At 29.5% G+C, this 16,630-nt stretch overlaps 2 protein-coding genes across 2 annotated transcripts; both read right to left on the bottom strand.

Annotated features, from left to right (window-relative positions):
* Window positions 1–12,360: 12,360 nt before the first annotated feature.
* On the bottom strand, window positions 12,361–13,005 carry LOC147811921 (52 kDa repressor of the inhibitor of the protein kinase-like). The gene has a single exon (XM_087162290.1). The coding sequence runs from the start codon at window positions 13,003–13,005 to the stop codon at window positions 12,361–12,363; it is 645 nt and encodes a 214-aa protein (XP_087018416.1).
* A 102-nt stretch (window positions 13,006–13,107) lies between these two features.
* LOC147811920 (52 kDa repressor of the inhibitor of the protein kinase-like) lies at window positions 13,108–14,035 on the bottom strand. The gene is made up of 3 exons (XM_087162289.1): window positions 13,706–14,035; window positions 13,192–13,630; window positions 13,108–13,133 (listed from the first exon to the last, which is right to left on the bottom strand). The coding sequence occupies exons 1-3, from the start codon at window positions 14,033–14,035 to the stop codon at window positions 13,108–13,110; spliced, it is 795 nt and encodes a 264-aa protein (XP_087018415.1).
* Between the last annotated feature and the right edge of the window lie 2,595 nt (window positions 14,036–16,630).

The following is a 16,630-nucleotide window of genomic DNA, read 5'->3' as shown; positions in this document are numbered from 1 at the left end:
TTACGAGGCATAAAAAAATATACCCTTTTTCTACTAACGATAGTGAGGTATTTATGAGGTATAAAAAATATACTTTATTTCAACTAAAGAGAGTGAGGTATTTATTGAGGTGTATGAAGTCATTTTACTTATACCTAAGCTTGTTTTAAGGTTGTTTAAAGTACACTTCATATTAACTAGCTCACTTCCCAGAGTTCCATGCGAACCGTTAAATGGCGGGTGTGTTGACAATCGAAAGTCTATTAGAAATTCGGTAAGTGTGCTTGACATTTATTTATTTAGATTTATCACTATCAATCAAATGTGTTTCAATTTTTAAACTTAAATTTTATTATTTTTGTTTTAACCACGCGTCCTGATCTTAAATAATTTAAGTTGGAGGATATTATTAGAGGCTATCGTTGTAGGCTTAGCAATAAGAGAGAATAACCGAAATATTTTTCGTCGCTGTTTAGGGTAACGTAACTGGTGAATCGTTACAGCAGGTTATGCACAGTATATTTTATTGTTTGTAATTTATTCAAATAGAACTATTCTTTTTATTTTGCTTAAATGTATATGTTTTAACGTATCAGTATGCACGCTGATTAATTGAGAAAAATGTTCATAATTTCTCTTATAAATAAGTCATTGAAAATTGAAAGATTTTTAAAATAGCAATTTTGCTTTGAAATTCTACTATAGCTGTATGCTTATCTTTGGATATTTGTTATTTGTTGCAAAGTTTATATTGTTTATATATATATATATATATATATATATATATATATATATATATATACATAAATAAATACAAGAAAACACGAAGAAAGTTAAGAAAAACAATGAGTTTCATTTATTGCGCTTAAGCTGCAAGTAAACAGAACTCATTAGATAAGTTCAAAATGAAGAATAAAACAAAGAAAAATTATAGACATATAAAAAGAAGGGGGGGGGGGAATAATAAGTAAAAAAATAATAAAAAATAGTTTATATAAATATATATATAAAAAAAAAATAATAAAAAAAAGAAAAGAAAAGAAAAGAAAAAAGATTGAAATTTTATTAAAAAAACCGGAAAAAAAAAGTTGATCTGATTTTGCTACTCGCTTTATAGCCCCCTTTTTAATGTTTTTCCTTTTATTTCATTTTATTTTCTGTTTTTACATGTTATTTTTACTTTTTGTGATCCATTTTACTTATTGTTATTTTTGTAAAAAAATTTTTGAGTGCTCCTCACACTATTGTATTAATATATTTTGCTTTGACTTTATTGATAGAATATCAGAAAGCACTCTGTTTTACTGATATAATCGTGTGAGCTGAAGAAAAGATTATATCTTTTTTTTCTTCCGGTTTTTTTAATAAAATTTCATTCTTTTTTTTCTTCTTTTTTTTATATATTTTTCTATTGTTTGTTATTTTTTTTACTTATTATCTCCCCCCTTTCTTTTTGTATGTCTTATCTAATGAGTTCTGTTTACTTGCAGCTTAAGCGCAATAAATGAAACTCATTGTTTTTCTTAACTTTCTTCGTGTTTTCTTGTATTTATTTATGTATATATATATATATATATATATATATATATATATATATATATATATATACACATACAGAACTTATCCACAGTTTCGAACTTATCCACTTATCCACAGTATCGAATTTGCAGTTTAAGTATCAGAGTAATATAAAAGCTATTGTAGTAACCTATGTATTATGACCTATATATAACCTATATATTAACCTATATATAATAGGATTTCTTCTCAGTGTTTATTATAGCAATGAAATTATTTTTTAATAATCAATATCAATATCATCCTGGATATATAGTCTATCATCTTAGTAAATGTTGTGAAATGCTCTTCTTATTTTTGTACTTTTTTCACTTTTTTGTACACAACGCAGATAACAAAATAACTTGTAATTGAAATAGAGGAGTAAAATCACATTTTGAAAGACTTTTTGAATGAAAATAATTAGAATTTCCATTAAGCATAAATGAAAACCAGAAAAACGCTTTTTACAAACTAATTGAACGCTAACAGATAATAATGAGACTATATATCAGCAATTATTATCATTTTCCAATTTCTTGTGCTTTATATGAAATTTAATGTTTTGGGCAGCTCAGATTGCTCACTAAAATGTTCATTATTTTATTTTTTTAATTTAATTATGTTTATTTTTTGTAAGTACATAAATTGTGTTTTTTTTTATTTCAAGTATTTGAATTTTAGAATGATATAAAGAATTAAATTTTAAGAACATATTAGTTTCCTTTTTTTTTAATTTTAAAGTTTACAAATTATAAATCTTTCAAAAATTCGAGATAAAAAATGTTTTATGAAATTTGCGAATTTTCCTATTTTTCTGCAAAGAGACAGAATGTTATGAATTAATATTAATCATTACAACTTATAAAAAAAGGATTAAATTACAATAAAGAAGCACCACAGCTCACTCGAGGGAGTGGATATCGAGTAAAACTAGTTACTAGATCAGTGCTGTCAATACTAGTCACAACTGATCTAGTATTTCGATTTTTGTTTTCGATTTGTCGAGCATGCGCAGCTAATTCGTGTGTAAGAGGGAAGGTGTAGTTTACAAACATATCACTGGCGAGATTTTTGACTTCATATTGTTATGCCAAAAATCAATCTTATGTTAACCCCTGTACTTGTTTTCGATGTCAGTATACCTACCTCAGGAGTTCCTTTCATTCTGTAGGGGTGGGGGTAAAGACCACAGGTGGTATGTTCGGTGAAACACCCCTAGAACCTATTTTGGTTCTGAAATTTTTAATATTAGACCTTTGGTAGTAATTGCTTTTGTTAAGCTATAAAAGAAAGTTCCAAATGCATACTTCTTCTATAATTTTAATAGATTGATTTAAATCATCTTAAAATAATTTATGTGAATTTATACTCGTATTTTTAGAAGATAGTTGTCTAAGGTGCTTGAATTTTTAAAGCTATAAAACTACAAATTTAAATAATTAGTCAGCTGAAATTCAAAGTACTACTTTTATTTAAAACTAAAATGTCATTTTTTTTACAAACCAACAAAATTATTTTAAAAACTGTTTCCGTCTACATGTTGAAACTTGTAATTATTGGAACCTAAAAGAAGAAAAAAAATATGAATTAGTAAGAAAGTCATATTTACAATAATAGTGGCAGGTTTTAAAATATTAGAAATCGTTTTTTTTAATGATTTAAATTAACTGGATGAAATTAATTTTTTTTCTCCAGATAAATAGTATTACTCTTCTGCCATTTCAATTCAATCCTCGTAGCTAAAGAGCATGATATGTATCACAGTCACAAAATAAAATACATTGAAGACAGTATAACCATTAACAACATATACAGAAATTCAAATATATAGGGTATTTATAAAGTCCCGGACTCATTTTGATGTTTAATAACTCATAAAATAATAAAGATAGATTAAAATTAATAACATAAATGGTTAGATAGACTCAAAGTTTCATGACCCTTGTCAATGAACTTCCACATGCGCCCCCTTCGTCGCACGGAGAATATCAAGTCGATAGTCAATTTCACGCCAGGTAGCGGCAAGCATGTCGGCATCCACAGAAGGTATTGCGGTTGTAATTCTGGCTTTTAAGTCATCAATGTTCGACACGATCCTCCTGTAAACATTGTCCTTTATAAATCCACAAAGAAAAAAGTCCAGTGGCGTTATATCAGGTGATCTGGGTGGCCAAGGAATTTGACCTCCTCGCCCAATCCATCTTCCTGTAAAATGGTCATTCAAAGAACAACGAACGATGACACCCCAATGAGGTGGTGCACCCTCTTGTTGCAAAAAGACATGTGGCAGAAGCTCTTCTAGTTGTGGAAATACGAAGTTTTCCAACATGTCTAAGTATACGACTGATGAGATTGTCTTTTCTGTTAAAAAGAAAGCTACCTCTCGTGAAATTGACTATCGACTTGATATTCTCCGTGCGACGGAGGGGTCACACGAGGAAGTTCATTGACAAGGGTCATGAAACTTTTTGAGTCTATCTAACCATTAATGCTATTAATTTTAATCTATCTATATTATTTTATGAGTTATTAAACATCAAAATGGGTCCGGGACTTTATAAACACCCTGTATAATTCCAATCTTATTATGCAATTTTAACACTTTTTATTTTTCTATACATATGTAACATTATGGTACTTGTAAGTTTAATAATTAGATTTCCTTCCCTTTCTTTTTTAAAAATCTTTAAACTCAATAAACCTAGTCTATATTTTTCAACTTTTGGTCAGACTTCATGAAACTAGCAGCTTTTTTTTAAATTTTTGACGCTGATTCTGAAAAGAACTTATGTTATTGTCAATCACATCAGAGTTTCTTAGAAAATTGTTATTTTAATAATTTTTAATCAATGTAATCAAGAATCTACAATCGTTTAATAAATTAAAATTTTAAAGTTACGTACCAATTTTATTCTTTTTTTACACTCAATCGAATAGAACAAATTACAAGCTGATAAGGAGCATTTATTTTAAAGTTGTGAGTAATTTTATGTGAGGAAAATGTCTAGGAGAGAATGATTTGAAATAATACTTTTAAAATAAGTTGAGTATAATATCTCCTATATAACTTATAATACCGAGCAGAATAAAATTAATAGTTAGTTGTTACAAACACTTGTTTAAATATAAATACGCATCCCATAGGGTGAAACTCAAAATAATGCATATTACTTTCAACAATAAATGTTTTTATTTGCAATTGATTTTACTCAATTCAGGATTAAAATTGCATACTATACTGACTTATTTCTAAAATATTTAAGATTTCCGAAATTCGCACATTTTTGAAGTAGTGAACCATAAACAGCTGCATGAAAAAGCGCATAACCTTGAAACAAATTGTCATATAAACTTGAAATCGGATTTAATTTCATTCTGCCCAATATTCTAATAAGTAATAACAATCTGCTTAGTAAATAATTAACGTGGGTAAAATGCGAGAAAATAACATGTAATGAAAATAGCAGTTTTGTGATCAAACATAAAGAAGTGAGCTAGCACAGTTACTAGTTTTCAATTATCAAATATCTAGCAAACTATTGTTATCAACAATTACATAAATTCTGTAGTTTATTAGGAGAGATTACTTTTTCTTTTAGGTATAAATTCAGAACTATATCCTAGGGTAAGGCTGAGCAGTAGCTTGCTTGTCTCTTCTTCTGCGCCGCCGCGCATGTGCTATTTACAGCCTAGGTCATCTCAGTAATATCAGGGAACTGTGGATACCCTTATGAAAAAATCGAGGTATAAATGAGGTATAAACGAGGTATATTTTAAAGGTATAAAGGAGGTTGTTGTTTAAATACGTCTTAAAGGTTGAAAAGGGTGCAAATGAATACCTCAAAATCAACCTCAAATGTACCTTAAATATACCTCCAGAGGTATATATGTTTCAGCCTGAAGTATATTTTTTTACACTTTTGGAAGTATTTATTCAGCAACCTAAGGTGTGTCATTTTACACTTCAGGTTATTATAAATCAACCACAGGTGTATTTTGTTTGACTTCAGGTAATTATTTTTCAACCTCAGGTATCTAATTTTATGCTTGTAGAGGTAGATATTTTTCAACCTATGGTGTTTCATTTTACACTTCAGCTTATTATAAATCTTCCTCAGGTGTATTTTGCTCGACATCAGGTAATTGTTTTTCAGCCTCAGGTATATAGTTTTATGCTGTAGAGGTAGATATTTTTCAACCAAAGGTGGGCCATTTTACACTTCTGGTTGTTATAAATCAACCTGAAGTGTATTTTCAACAATTGGAAAGGTCATTTTTAATTAGCGCCATGTGTTCCATGTTCTACCTTAAGTTATTATTTCGTAACCTCAAGTATATATTTTTGTATTTTTAGAAGTATTAATTTATCAACCAAAGATGTTTTTTTAGCACTTACGAAGGTAGCGGCAAGCATGTCGGCATTCACAGAGGCTATTGCGGTTGTAATTCTGGTTTTTAGGCCATCAATGTTCGACACGATCCTCCTGTAAACATTGTCCTTTATAAATCCCCAAAGAAAAAAGTCCAGCGGCGTTATATCAGGTGATCTGGGTGGCCAAGGAATTGGACCTCCTCGCCCAATCCATCTTCCTGTAAAATGGTCATTCAAAGAACTACGAACGATGAAACCCCAATGAGGTGGTGCACCATCTTGTTGCAAAAATACATGTGGCTGAAGCTCTTCTAGTTGTGGAAATACGAAGTTTTCCAACATGTCTAAGTATACGACTGATGAGATTGTCTTTTCTGTAAAAAAGAAAGCTACCTCTCGTGAAATTGACTATCGACTTGATATTCTCCGTGCGACGAAGGGGACACACGTGGAAGTTCATTGACAAGGGTCAAGAAACTTTTTGAGTCTATCTAACCATTAATGTTATTAATTTTAATCTAACTTTATTATTTTATGAGTTATTAAACATCAAAATGGGTACGGGACTTTATAAACACCCTGTATAATTCCAATCTTATTATGCAATTTTAACACTTTTTATTTTTCTATACATCTGCAACATTATGGTACTTGTAAGTCTAATAATTAGATTTCCTTCCCTTTCTTTTTTAAAAATCTTTAAACTGAATAAACCTAGTCTATATTTTTCAACTTTTTGTCAGACTTCATGAAACTAGCAGCTTTTTTTTAAATTTTTGGACGCTGATTCTGAAAAGGACTTATGTTATTGTCAATCACATCAGAGTTTCTTAGAAAATTGTTATTTTAATAATTTTTAATCAATGTAATCAAGAATCTACTATCGTTTAATAAATTAAAATTTTAAAGTTATGTACCAATTTTTATTCTTTTTTTACACTCAATCGAATAGGACAAATTACAAGCTGATAAGGAGCATTTATTTTAAAGTTGTGAGTAATTTTATGTGAGGAAAATGTCCAAGAGAGAATGATTTGAAATAATACTTTTAAAATAAGTTGAGTATAATATCTCCTATATAACTTATAATACCGAGCAGAATAAAACTAATAGTTAGTTGTTACAAACACTTGTTTAAATATAAATACACATCCCATAGGATGAAACTCAAAATAATGCATATTACTTTCAACAATAAATGTTTTTATTTGCAAATGATTTTATTCAATTCAGGGTTAAAATTGCATACTATACTGACTTATTTCTAAAATATTTAAGATTTCTGAAATTCGCAAATTTTTGAAGTAGTGAACCATAAACAGATGCATGAAAAAGCTCATAACCTTGAAACAAATTGTCATATAAACTTGAAATCAGATTTAATTTCCTTCTGCCCAATATTCTAATAAGTAATAACAATCTGCTTAGTAAATAATTAACGTGGGTAAAATGCGAGAAAATAACATGTAGTGAAAATAGCAGTTTTGTGATCAAACATGAAGAAGTGAGCTAGTACAGTTACTAGTTTTCAATTATCAAATATCTAGCAAACTATTGTTATCAACAATTACATAAATTCTGTAGTTTATTAGGAGAGATTACTTTTTCTTTTAGGCATAAATTCAGAACTATATCCTAGGGGAAGGCTGAGCAGTAGCTTGCTTGTCTCTTCTTGTGCGCCGCCGCGCATGTGCTATTTACAGCCTAGGCCATCTCAGTAATATCAGGGAACTGTGGATAAGCTCTGTAAATATATATATATATATATATATATATATATATATATATATATATATATATATATATATATATATATATATATATATATATATATATATATATATTTATTTATTTGCAATTGATTTTATTCAATTCAGGGTTAAAATTGCATACTATACTGACTTATATCTAAAATATTTAAGATTTCTGAAATTCGCAAATTTTTGAAGTAGTGAACCATAAACAGATGCATGAAAAAGCTCATAACCTTGAAACAAATTGTCATATAAACTTGAAATCAGATTTAATTTCATTCTGCCCAATATTCTAATAAGTAATAACAATCTGCTTAGTAAATAATTAACGTGGGTAAAATGCGAGAAAATAACATGTAGTGAAAATAGCAGTTTTGTGATCAAACATGAAGAAGTGAGCTAGTACAGTTACTAGTTTTCAATTATCAAATATCTAGCAAACTATTGTTATCAACAATTACATAAATTCTGTAGTTTATTAGGAGAGATTACTTTTTCTTTTAAGCATAAATTCAGAACTATATCCTAGGGGAAGGCTGAGCAGTAGCTTGCTTGCCTCTTCTTGTGCGCCGCCGCGCATGTGCTATTTACAGCCTAGGCCATGTCAGTAATATCAGGGAACTGTGGATAAGCTCTGTAAATATATATATATATATATATATATATATATATATATATATATATATATATATATATATATATATATATATATATATATATATATATATATATATATATATATATATACAATATATATATATATATATATATATATATATATATATATATATATATATATATATATATATATAAACTTTGTATATATATGAACAATAATATAAACTTTGCAACAAATATCCAAACGATAAGCATACAGCTATAGTAGAATTTCAAAGCAAAATTGATATTTTAAAAGTCTTTCAATTTTCAATGATTTTTTTATAAGAAAAATTGTGAACATTTTTCTTAATTAATCAGCGTGCATACTGCTACGTTAAAACATATATATTTAATCAAAATAAAAAGAATAGTTCTATTTGACTGAACTACAAACAATAAAATATACTGTGCATAACCTGCTGTAACGATTCACCAGTAATGTTACCCAAAACAGTGACGAGAAATATTTCGGTTATTCTCTCTTATTGCTAAGCCTACAACGATAGCCTCTAAGAATATACTCCAACTTAAATTATTTAAGATCAGGACGCGTCGTTAAAACAAAAATAATAAAATTTAAGTTTCAAAATTGAAGCATATTTGATTAAAAGTGATAAAACTAAATTAATAAATGTCAAGCACACTTACCGAATTTCGAATAGACTTTCGATTGTCAACACACACGCCATTTGCCGGCTCGCATGGAACTCTGGGAAGTGAGTTAGTTAATATGAAGTGTACTTTAAGCAACCTTAAAACAAGCTTAGGTATAAATAAAATGACTTCAACACCTCAATAAATACCTCACTCTCTTTAGTTGAAATAAGGTATATTTTTTTACACCTCATAAATACCTCAATATCGTTAGTAGAAAAAAGGTATATTTTTTATACCTCGTAATTACCTCACTCTCGTTAGTTGAAATAAGGTTGATTTTTTATACCTCATAAATACCTCTTTTGTTACAAGTGTAAGAGAAACAACCTCGTATACCTTAAAAATCATCTTATCAGTCTGGATGATTTGAAGTGAATTTAAAACAACATCAAAATAAGCTTAGGTATAAATAAAATGACTTCATATACCTCAATAAATACCTTTTTATCGTTAGTTGAAATAAGGTAAAAAATTTTATACCTCAAAAATACCTCTTTTGTTACTAGTGTAAGAAAATAAACCTGGTATACCTTAAAAATCTCCTTATCAGTCTGGTTGATTTGAAGTGGATTTTAAACAACCTCAAAACAAGCTGAAGTATATATAAATCAATCTCGTACACCTTAATTACAACCTTTACGAGGTATAATTTTTATTGCTGTTTTCTCTGCAACCTTAAATATACCTCAAATATACCTCAAAACAACCTTAATACCTCAAAAATACCTCAAATCAACCTTAAATATACCTTAAATTTTCATAAGGGGCACATCTGGGCTGTAGGGTGGCTGCGGAAGCGTTGGGATGCCGGCCTTGGTCAGGCAGCTGTTCACAAGAAAGGCGGTGTGAGCCGGGGCTTTGTCGTGGTGCAACTTCCAATCCGATTGACCCTTCGTTTGAGTCTCTTGAGCACTTCTACGTAAAACTTGGCGTTGACACTTTGTCCAGGTGGAACGTATTCATGGTGGACGATGCCTTTGATGTCAAAAAAGACAATGAGCATCGTTTTAACTTTGGATTTGCTCATTCTTCCCTTTTTTGGGCGATTAGACGCCGGCGTGTGCCACTCGGAAGATTGCCTCTTTGTCTCGGGATCATACTCAAAGATCCATGACTCGTCACCCGTGATTACGTTATTCAAAAGTTGGGGGTCACTTTCACACATGTTCAAATTTTCTTGGCACATTTCCACTCGCCGCAATTTCTGGTCGTCAGTGAGCACTTTTGGGACCATCTTCGCGCACACCTTGTGCATGTTCAAATGCTCCGACACAATGTCATGAACCACAGATTTTGGTAAATTTAACATCTGGGCAATTAAGCGAATACTTAGTCTACGGTCTGAGTTCAAAACTTCACGCACACGAGTCACATTGTCGGTGTTTGTCGAAGTCGAAGGTCTTCCAGCACGGTGTTCATCGGCGACCTCTTCCCGGCCCTCCAAAAAGGCCTGATGCCACCGAAACACACCACTTCTTGCTAAAGCAACATCTGGGTAAGCCTGCTTGATCATATCAAACGTCTCTGTCGTAGATTTACCGAGTTTCACACGGAATTTAATCGCGTACCTCTGCTCTAACAAACGCTGCATTTTCGGCTTGCAACACTCACAGAAGCACGTCGCGCGAAAATGCCTGTCCTGACTCTCCACTTACTCGGAGACAACTGAACAGCCACTCGTTCGTTAGCTAAGAACGCCCTCTACCGAATCCAGTCGGCGTGCGCACGCTCCGAAGTACAGTCAATCAGTCCTAATCAGAAGAAAATCAGTCCTAATACTTTCCGGACAAACCCTGTACTACCAGCGTCATTTAGTGATTTCCTGTAATTTGCATATTCTTCTTCAGGACGTGTGATAATTCTACAGGTGAAATTTTAATTTTAGAGTTTGATTTCCGTGTGATTCTGAATTATCCTTAATTTATGGACATGAGTGTAAGTGTAATTGATTCCTTCAGAAATTTTATCACTTGATTATGAAACTTTAGAAATTATATATATATATATATATATATATATATATATATATATATATATATATATATATATATATATATATATATATATATATATATATATTATCGAGAGCTTTTAGATTTAACGAAATAATGATTAATAAAAGTTATTTAATTTGACAAAATTTTGTAATTTTCTATCATTTTTCATTTGTTTTATTATTTATAAAAATTTTATTATATTTATGATTATTTTATTACCTTCTATTATTTATAATTATTTTTTTTTTTAATATTTGCAATTGATAAAATGTGTAACTTTATACCACTAAAATCTTTTAGTTTTAAAGCTACAATAAGTATCAAAATAACGCACAATAAATAAGCTTTAATAAATACGTAGAATGCATGAAATAAACTTTAAACTAGCATTTTTTAAATAATTGTTAATTTAAATAATCTAAAAAAAAATTTTGCATTACAGTTTTAAAAGAAACTGCTTTTTCAATTCTTTACTTTCTTTTTTGTTATGACTCTTTTCGTTTTCGCAATTGCAAACTTATACATTTTAATAATTGTAAGTTAGTTTTAAAAAAAAACATTATTTTCTTTTCTTTTATAATATTTTTTATAATAAATTACAATACGTTACTCAAACAATGCAATATTTATTTTTCAAATTTAATAACTTATCTCTTTTTAGAAAATGGTATTTTCAATCGTTGTGTTATATTGAACTAGATTTGGAAAAAAATTCTCTGCAATTAATTTTTTGCCTTTTATTTCTCTCTTACTTTAAACCGAACTCAGAAGACAAGGATGTCAAATAGTCGTATTCATTTAAGAATTTCATGCAAGAGTTTTTAGTGACACAATTTCACTGTTGACGCTCTAACCACAAGGGGAATTCGTTTTTTTTTTTATATATTACAAATTCGTTTTTAAAGTTTAACTCGTTACAAATATTTTTAATACTTTCAATTAAACACATTTTCAATTTCAAAACATCCTCAATTGTTTTTAAATTTTATCATGGATTTTATATATTTGCCATATCATTTACCATTGTGCATGTAAATAAATTATGAAAAAGTCATTCGGAAAAATATTCGTTTAAAGTGCCACATAAATTTGTAGAAGACTTTTTGAATTAGAATTAATTGCGTCAATCAGGATCAGTGGCGTAGTTTTGATGAATGTTCGGGGGGGGGTTATCTACTTTCGACACACACATACAAATTATATATATATATATATATATATATATATATATATATATATATATATATATATATCTTCCTATCAGGCAATATCTCGTTTCAATAAATTATAAGATGCATATAAAGCAAAATCATTAAAATATATAAATATTATCAAGTACTAGTATATGGTACATATATTTTAGCAAATAAATTGATAGGTGTTACAAAAAGATGTTTCGATGTTTAGATTCTGAAAAGATGTTAATAACATTATTTATATCTACTTCAATTTCCCGATGTATGCTTAAATGAGCCAGTCCGTTCAAACGAGTTTCTTTTGTGGAGTTTCTCAAATATGATTTAATTCTTTTCAAAGTCGAAAAGCTGCGTTCTACACTGGCAACAGTGACAGGTAAGGTAGCTCCTATTTTTAAGATGTTGTAGACGTGTGGAAATAAAAGTTCATCACAGAAGTTTATTGCGTCTATAAATGAATGGGGCCTTTCTGCGTCTGAAGGTTGAGTACAACGTTGCTTCCACAGTAAAACTTCCTTAACAATAATATTAGCAGCTGCAACGTCTGATATGTCCGGCCATGTCGTTAAAATTTCTTCCAAACACCCTTCAATTTGTTTTTCACTCAATTTTACTACTGAAACGGGTAAAATGTTTTGAATACTTGTGAGTACTTTTCGATGGGCAGCAAATCTTATATTTAATTGGCAAATAATGTGGTCTAAAGCAGGAATAAATATCAATTTCCTGTAATAATCTTCGGGAGAACATGCAGGATAATTTCCTCTGTTTTGCTGAAAGGCGGGGAATTTTGAGCTCTTCTCCAACTTCGTCAGCAAATTCAGTCGCATTTTCAAATAAAGATTTAAATTTTGATTCGGCGTTTTCACGTGCACTCTTAAACAGGTTTATTAAATCATCTGCCATATCCACAGCGGATACTAAATCAACCTTTACTCCTTGTAAGTATGTTGATAGCCTGTGAGTAAAGGAAAAAAGCTCATGGATCACTATCAAAGAAATAATAAAATTCCCACCTTTTAAAGACTGTAACAAAATGTACGCTTTCTTTGAAGACTCGTTGTCTCCTGATTCCTGAATTTTTTCCAGAGAGTAAAATATTGGAATAAAAAGTTCTTTGAACGTAATAACTGCATCAAGTCTTTCTGTCCACCTCGTCTCACACAATTTCGTTAAACGTTGCTTTTTAACCTCATTATTTATTTCATTAATTTCATTTCGTAAAATGGCTTCCCTTTTGCATGAATGCCTGAAAAAGTAAATCACTTCTTTTATAACGCCTACGGCATTCCTCAAATAGGAATTAGCACATGTATCGCTTAAGGCTAAGTTAAGAGAATGGCTTGCACAATGAACGTATAAAGCTTGTGGATACATCTCCTTAATACGAGCTGCACACCCTTGCAACTTTCCGCTCATTGAAGACGCGCCATCATATCCTTGACCTTTTAAAAACTTCAAATTTAAATTTAATTCTTTGCAAGTATTGATTAATTTATTTGATAATCCTCTTCCAGTGACGTCATCAACTTGCACAAAAGTCAAAAAGTCTTCTCTCAAAACTAGTCCTTGCTCGGTTTTTTCTAAATATCGGGCACACAGTGATAATTGTTCAACCCCGCTAACGTCTGGAGTTTCATCAGCTAATATGCTGAAGCATTCAGACTTGTTGATCTTAACAACAAGCTCTTTTAAAATAGTCCTTCCACAAATTTCAATGAGCTCATTTTGGATTTGAGGACTTACGTAGCGGCTTTTAGAAGCGGCTTCCTTTCGAGCAAAATGCAGCCTTAGACTTTCATCCCCCGCTGCCATTCGAAAGCGCAGTAGATTTCCATCATTGTGGCATGGAGCTTTCATCGTTATCGGTCCGGAGTCACAATGACCACGGCAAGCTAATTCTTGTTTGCCTATTAAAATTATAGTTTCGATGATTGATGTTAACACTTTTCTATTTTCTTTAATTGTGACTTGTTTCGCAGTGTCAAGTTGAAGATGTACGTTAGGAATTTTATTTTCAATAATGCTTATAAAATGTTGCCCAGACACGCATGCATTTTTGTGATAGTCTAAATTTTGATGATAATTAAACTTCTCTTTAGCGTTTTTCCATTTATTAAAAGGCTTTTTCACAAGAGAATTTGGCACTGTATGGCTCCCCTTACCTACTTCTTCACTACAGAAGAAAAAACAATATCGACAAAATGCACCGTCCAAATTTCCTGAATATTCTAACCAAGGGAATTCTAACAGCCATTTTCTTTGAAATTTTAATTTTCTTTTTCCACTAGTAGGAAACTTAAATGATTCATTTGGCATACAACGATTTTTTAAAATTTCCCATTTTTCTTCATCAGTGTATTTTTTACTATGCTCTAAACGTGAAATATCTTTTAACATCGGATCACTTCCACTTTCGATAACTGATTCATTTAAAACTGCAATGAAAATTATGTTTTTAATGAAAATGTGAAACAAAGGAAAGTTTTAAAAATTAAAGCAAATTTGAAACTTGAAAATATAAAAAAAACTTTCAGTATTGAATAAGAAAAGCCGTTCATACGATTCGCATTTAAAATTGCTAACAAAGTAAATAATCACCTCAAAAACGAAATGGGCAAAGCTGTTAGAAACGGAAGAAAAGAAGCACTATTTATGTATACGTTTGAAAAAAAAAAACGATTTGTAACGCTTATAATTTGGAAAAAATATTTGATGGGTAAAAAAAATGTTTATAATTTTGTTTCAACTCGATATTTAAGTGCATAATTGAAGGAATCTAGAATAGAACTATACATATTTATAAGAATAATTGAAATGTAAAAAAAAAAATATTCTGAAAGATAATTCTTTCAAATATGTAAATGTTTATTATATACGATTATTCAATTATTTTATATCTTTCGGCATGTCCAATATGAAATAATTTTAAATCAAGCAAATAGAACAGAATCAAGTGTAATAAAATAATTTAAAGTCAACAAAAAAAATATTATTTTTATTTTGCTTTTCTTTATGCTGAGGAAATTAAAATTTATAATAATGAAAATTCTCTTTTCAAGAAAATACGTTATTAGCAAAAATCAGAAGAAAGTTAAACTGGAATAATAAAATTTGACAAAAAAATATTGCTTACCTGCTGTTTTTGAGTTATTTCCTGAACTCGAACAACATTCCATATTAGTGAAACAATCGTTTATCGAAACGGAGTCAATATCTTTGTCATTATTTGTTTCAATTCTTGGCCTTTTAATTAGCCAACGATCCATGATTATAATCGAAAGAATCAATCACTAACATAAACTAAAATTCTTTTTTCCCATCTCTTTTATTTTTACCCCCTAACGCTGGAGATTGGTTGAGACAGCGGCCTTGAAATTGATCTCGTCAGCAATATTACTCGCGTGGTCACGTGTAAAATGAAAAAGAAACTAACAATTGTTTTTTGCATAGATGAAGAATATTGATACTATTTTTATATTTATTATTAATTTTTATTTTTATTATTAATTTTTATTTCTTTATTTAAAAAAACACTTGTAAATTAAATTGTATTTATTTTTATAGAGTTGTCCATTTTGATTAAACAAGTTACGAATAATTTCGGGGGGGGGGGTTGTCCCCCAACCCCCCCCCCAAAACTACGCCACTGATCAGGATAACTTATATTGTTTGAATAATATTAAAAAAAGACTAGTCTAATAATGACCAATGAATACAGGTAAAGCAGAATATATTAGTTAATATATTAGTTAATATTTAAAAATTAATAATACTTAACAAATTATTAATACTTAGATAATATTTTTAAAAAATCTCAAAACAGAGAAGACAATTACGCTTGATTTTTTCTCTCCCTAAAATTTGTTATACTAACAATAAGTAATTTCAAAAGTTCAAATATCAAACAACAGTTTCAGAAATAACTAAAAAGTTTTCTTTATAGTCTAGCATTTTTTTGTACAATTTTTAAACAAACTTTTTAAAACAACGTGATTTTAGAAATTTTTTAATGTTTATTTTAACAATTTTTTTCTTAAAATATTACATAATTTTTAAAAAACAAATTTTCGGGTATATTTCGATGTTATAACTACTAAGACTAGAAATATAAATAATTTTTCTTGGAATATTGAGAACAGAAAAATTAAGGAAATAAATAATAAAAAAAGGTTTCTTAATTATGCATCTAAGTTTATCAGCAACTTTAAAACAATTAATTGAAAAACAATTTATTTAAAAAAGTTTTCTTTCTTTATATTCCAGTCTTTTTATCACGCTCTTTGGAATCCAACTCAAAAGACAGGGGTGCCAAGTCGTAAGAACTTTGTTAAAACTTTTGGGAGTTAGAACTTTAGTTATACATTTTTATTGCTGTAAGTCTAGCCATAAGGATTTTTTATTACAAAATTACAAATTCGAGTTAGTAGTTTAATTCGATGCAAATATCAACTA

This window comes from Parasteatoda tepidariorum, chromosome 4 (assembly GCF_982258835.1).
Source record: "Parasteatoda tepidariorum strain Cologne lab strain chromosome 4, Ptep-v5.0, whole genome shotgun sequence".
In the NCBI taxonomy this organism is placed as follows: domain Eukaryota; kingdom Metazoa; phylum Arthropoda; class Arachnida; order Araneae; family Theridiidae; genus Parasteatoda; species Parasteatoda tepidariorum.
The sequence above is the reverse complement of the archived record's forward strand: the minus strand, read 5'-3'. Positions and strand labels throughout refer to the sequence as shown.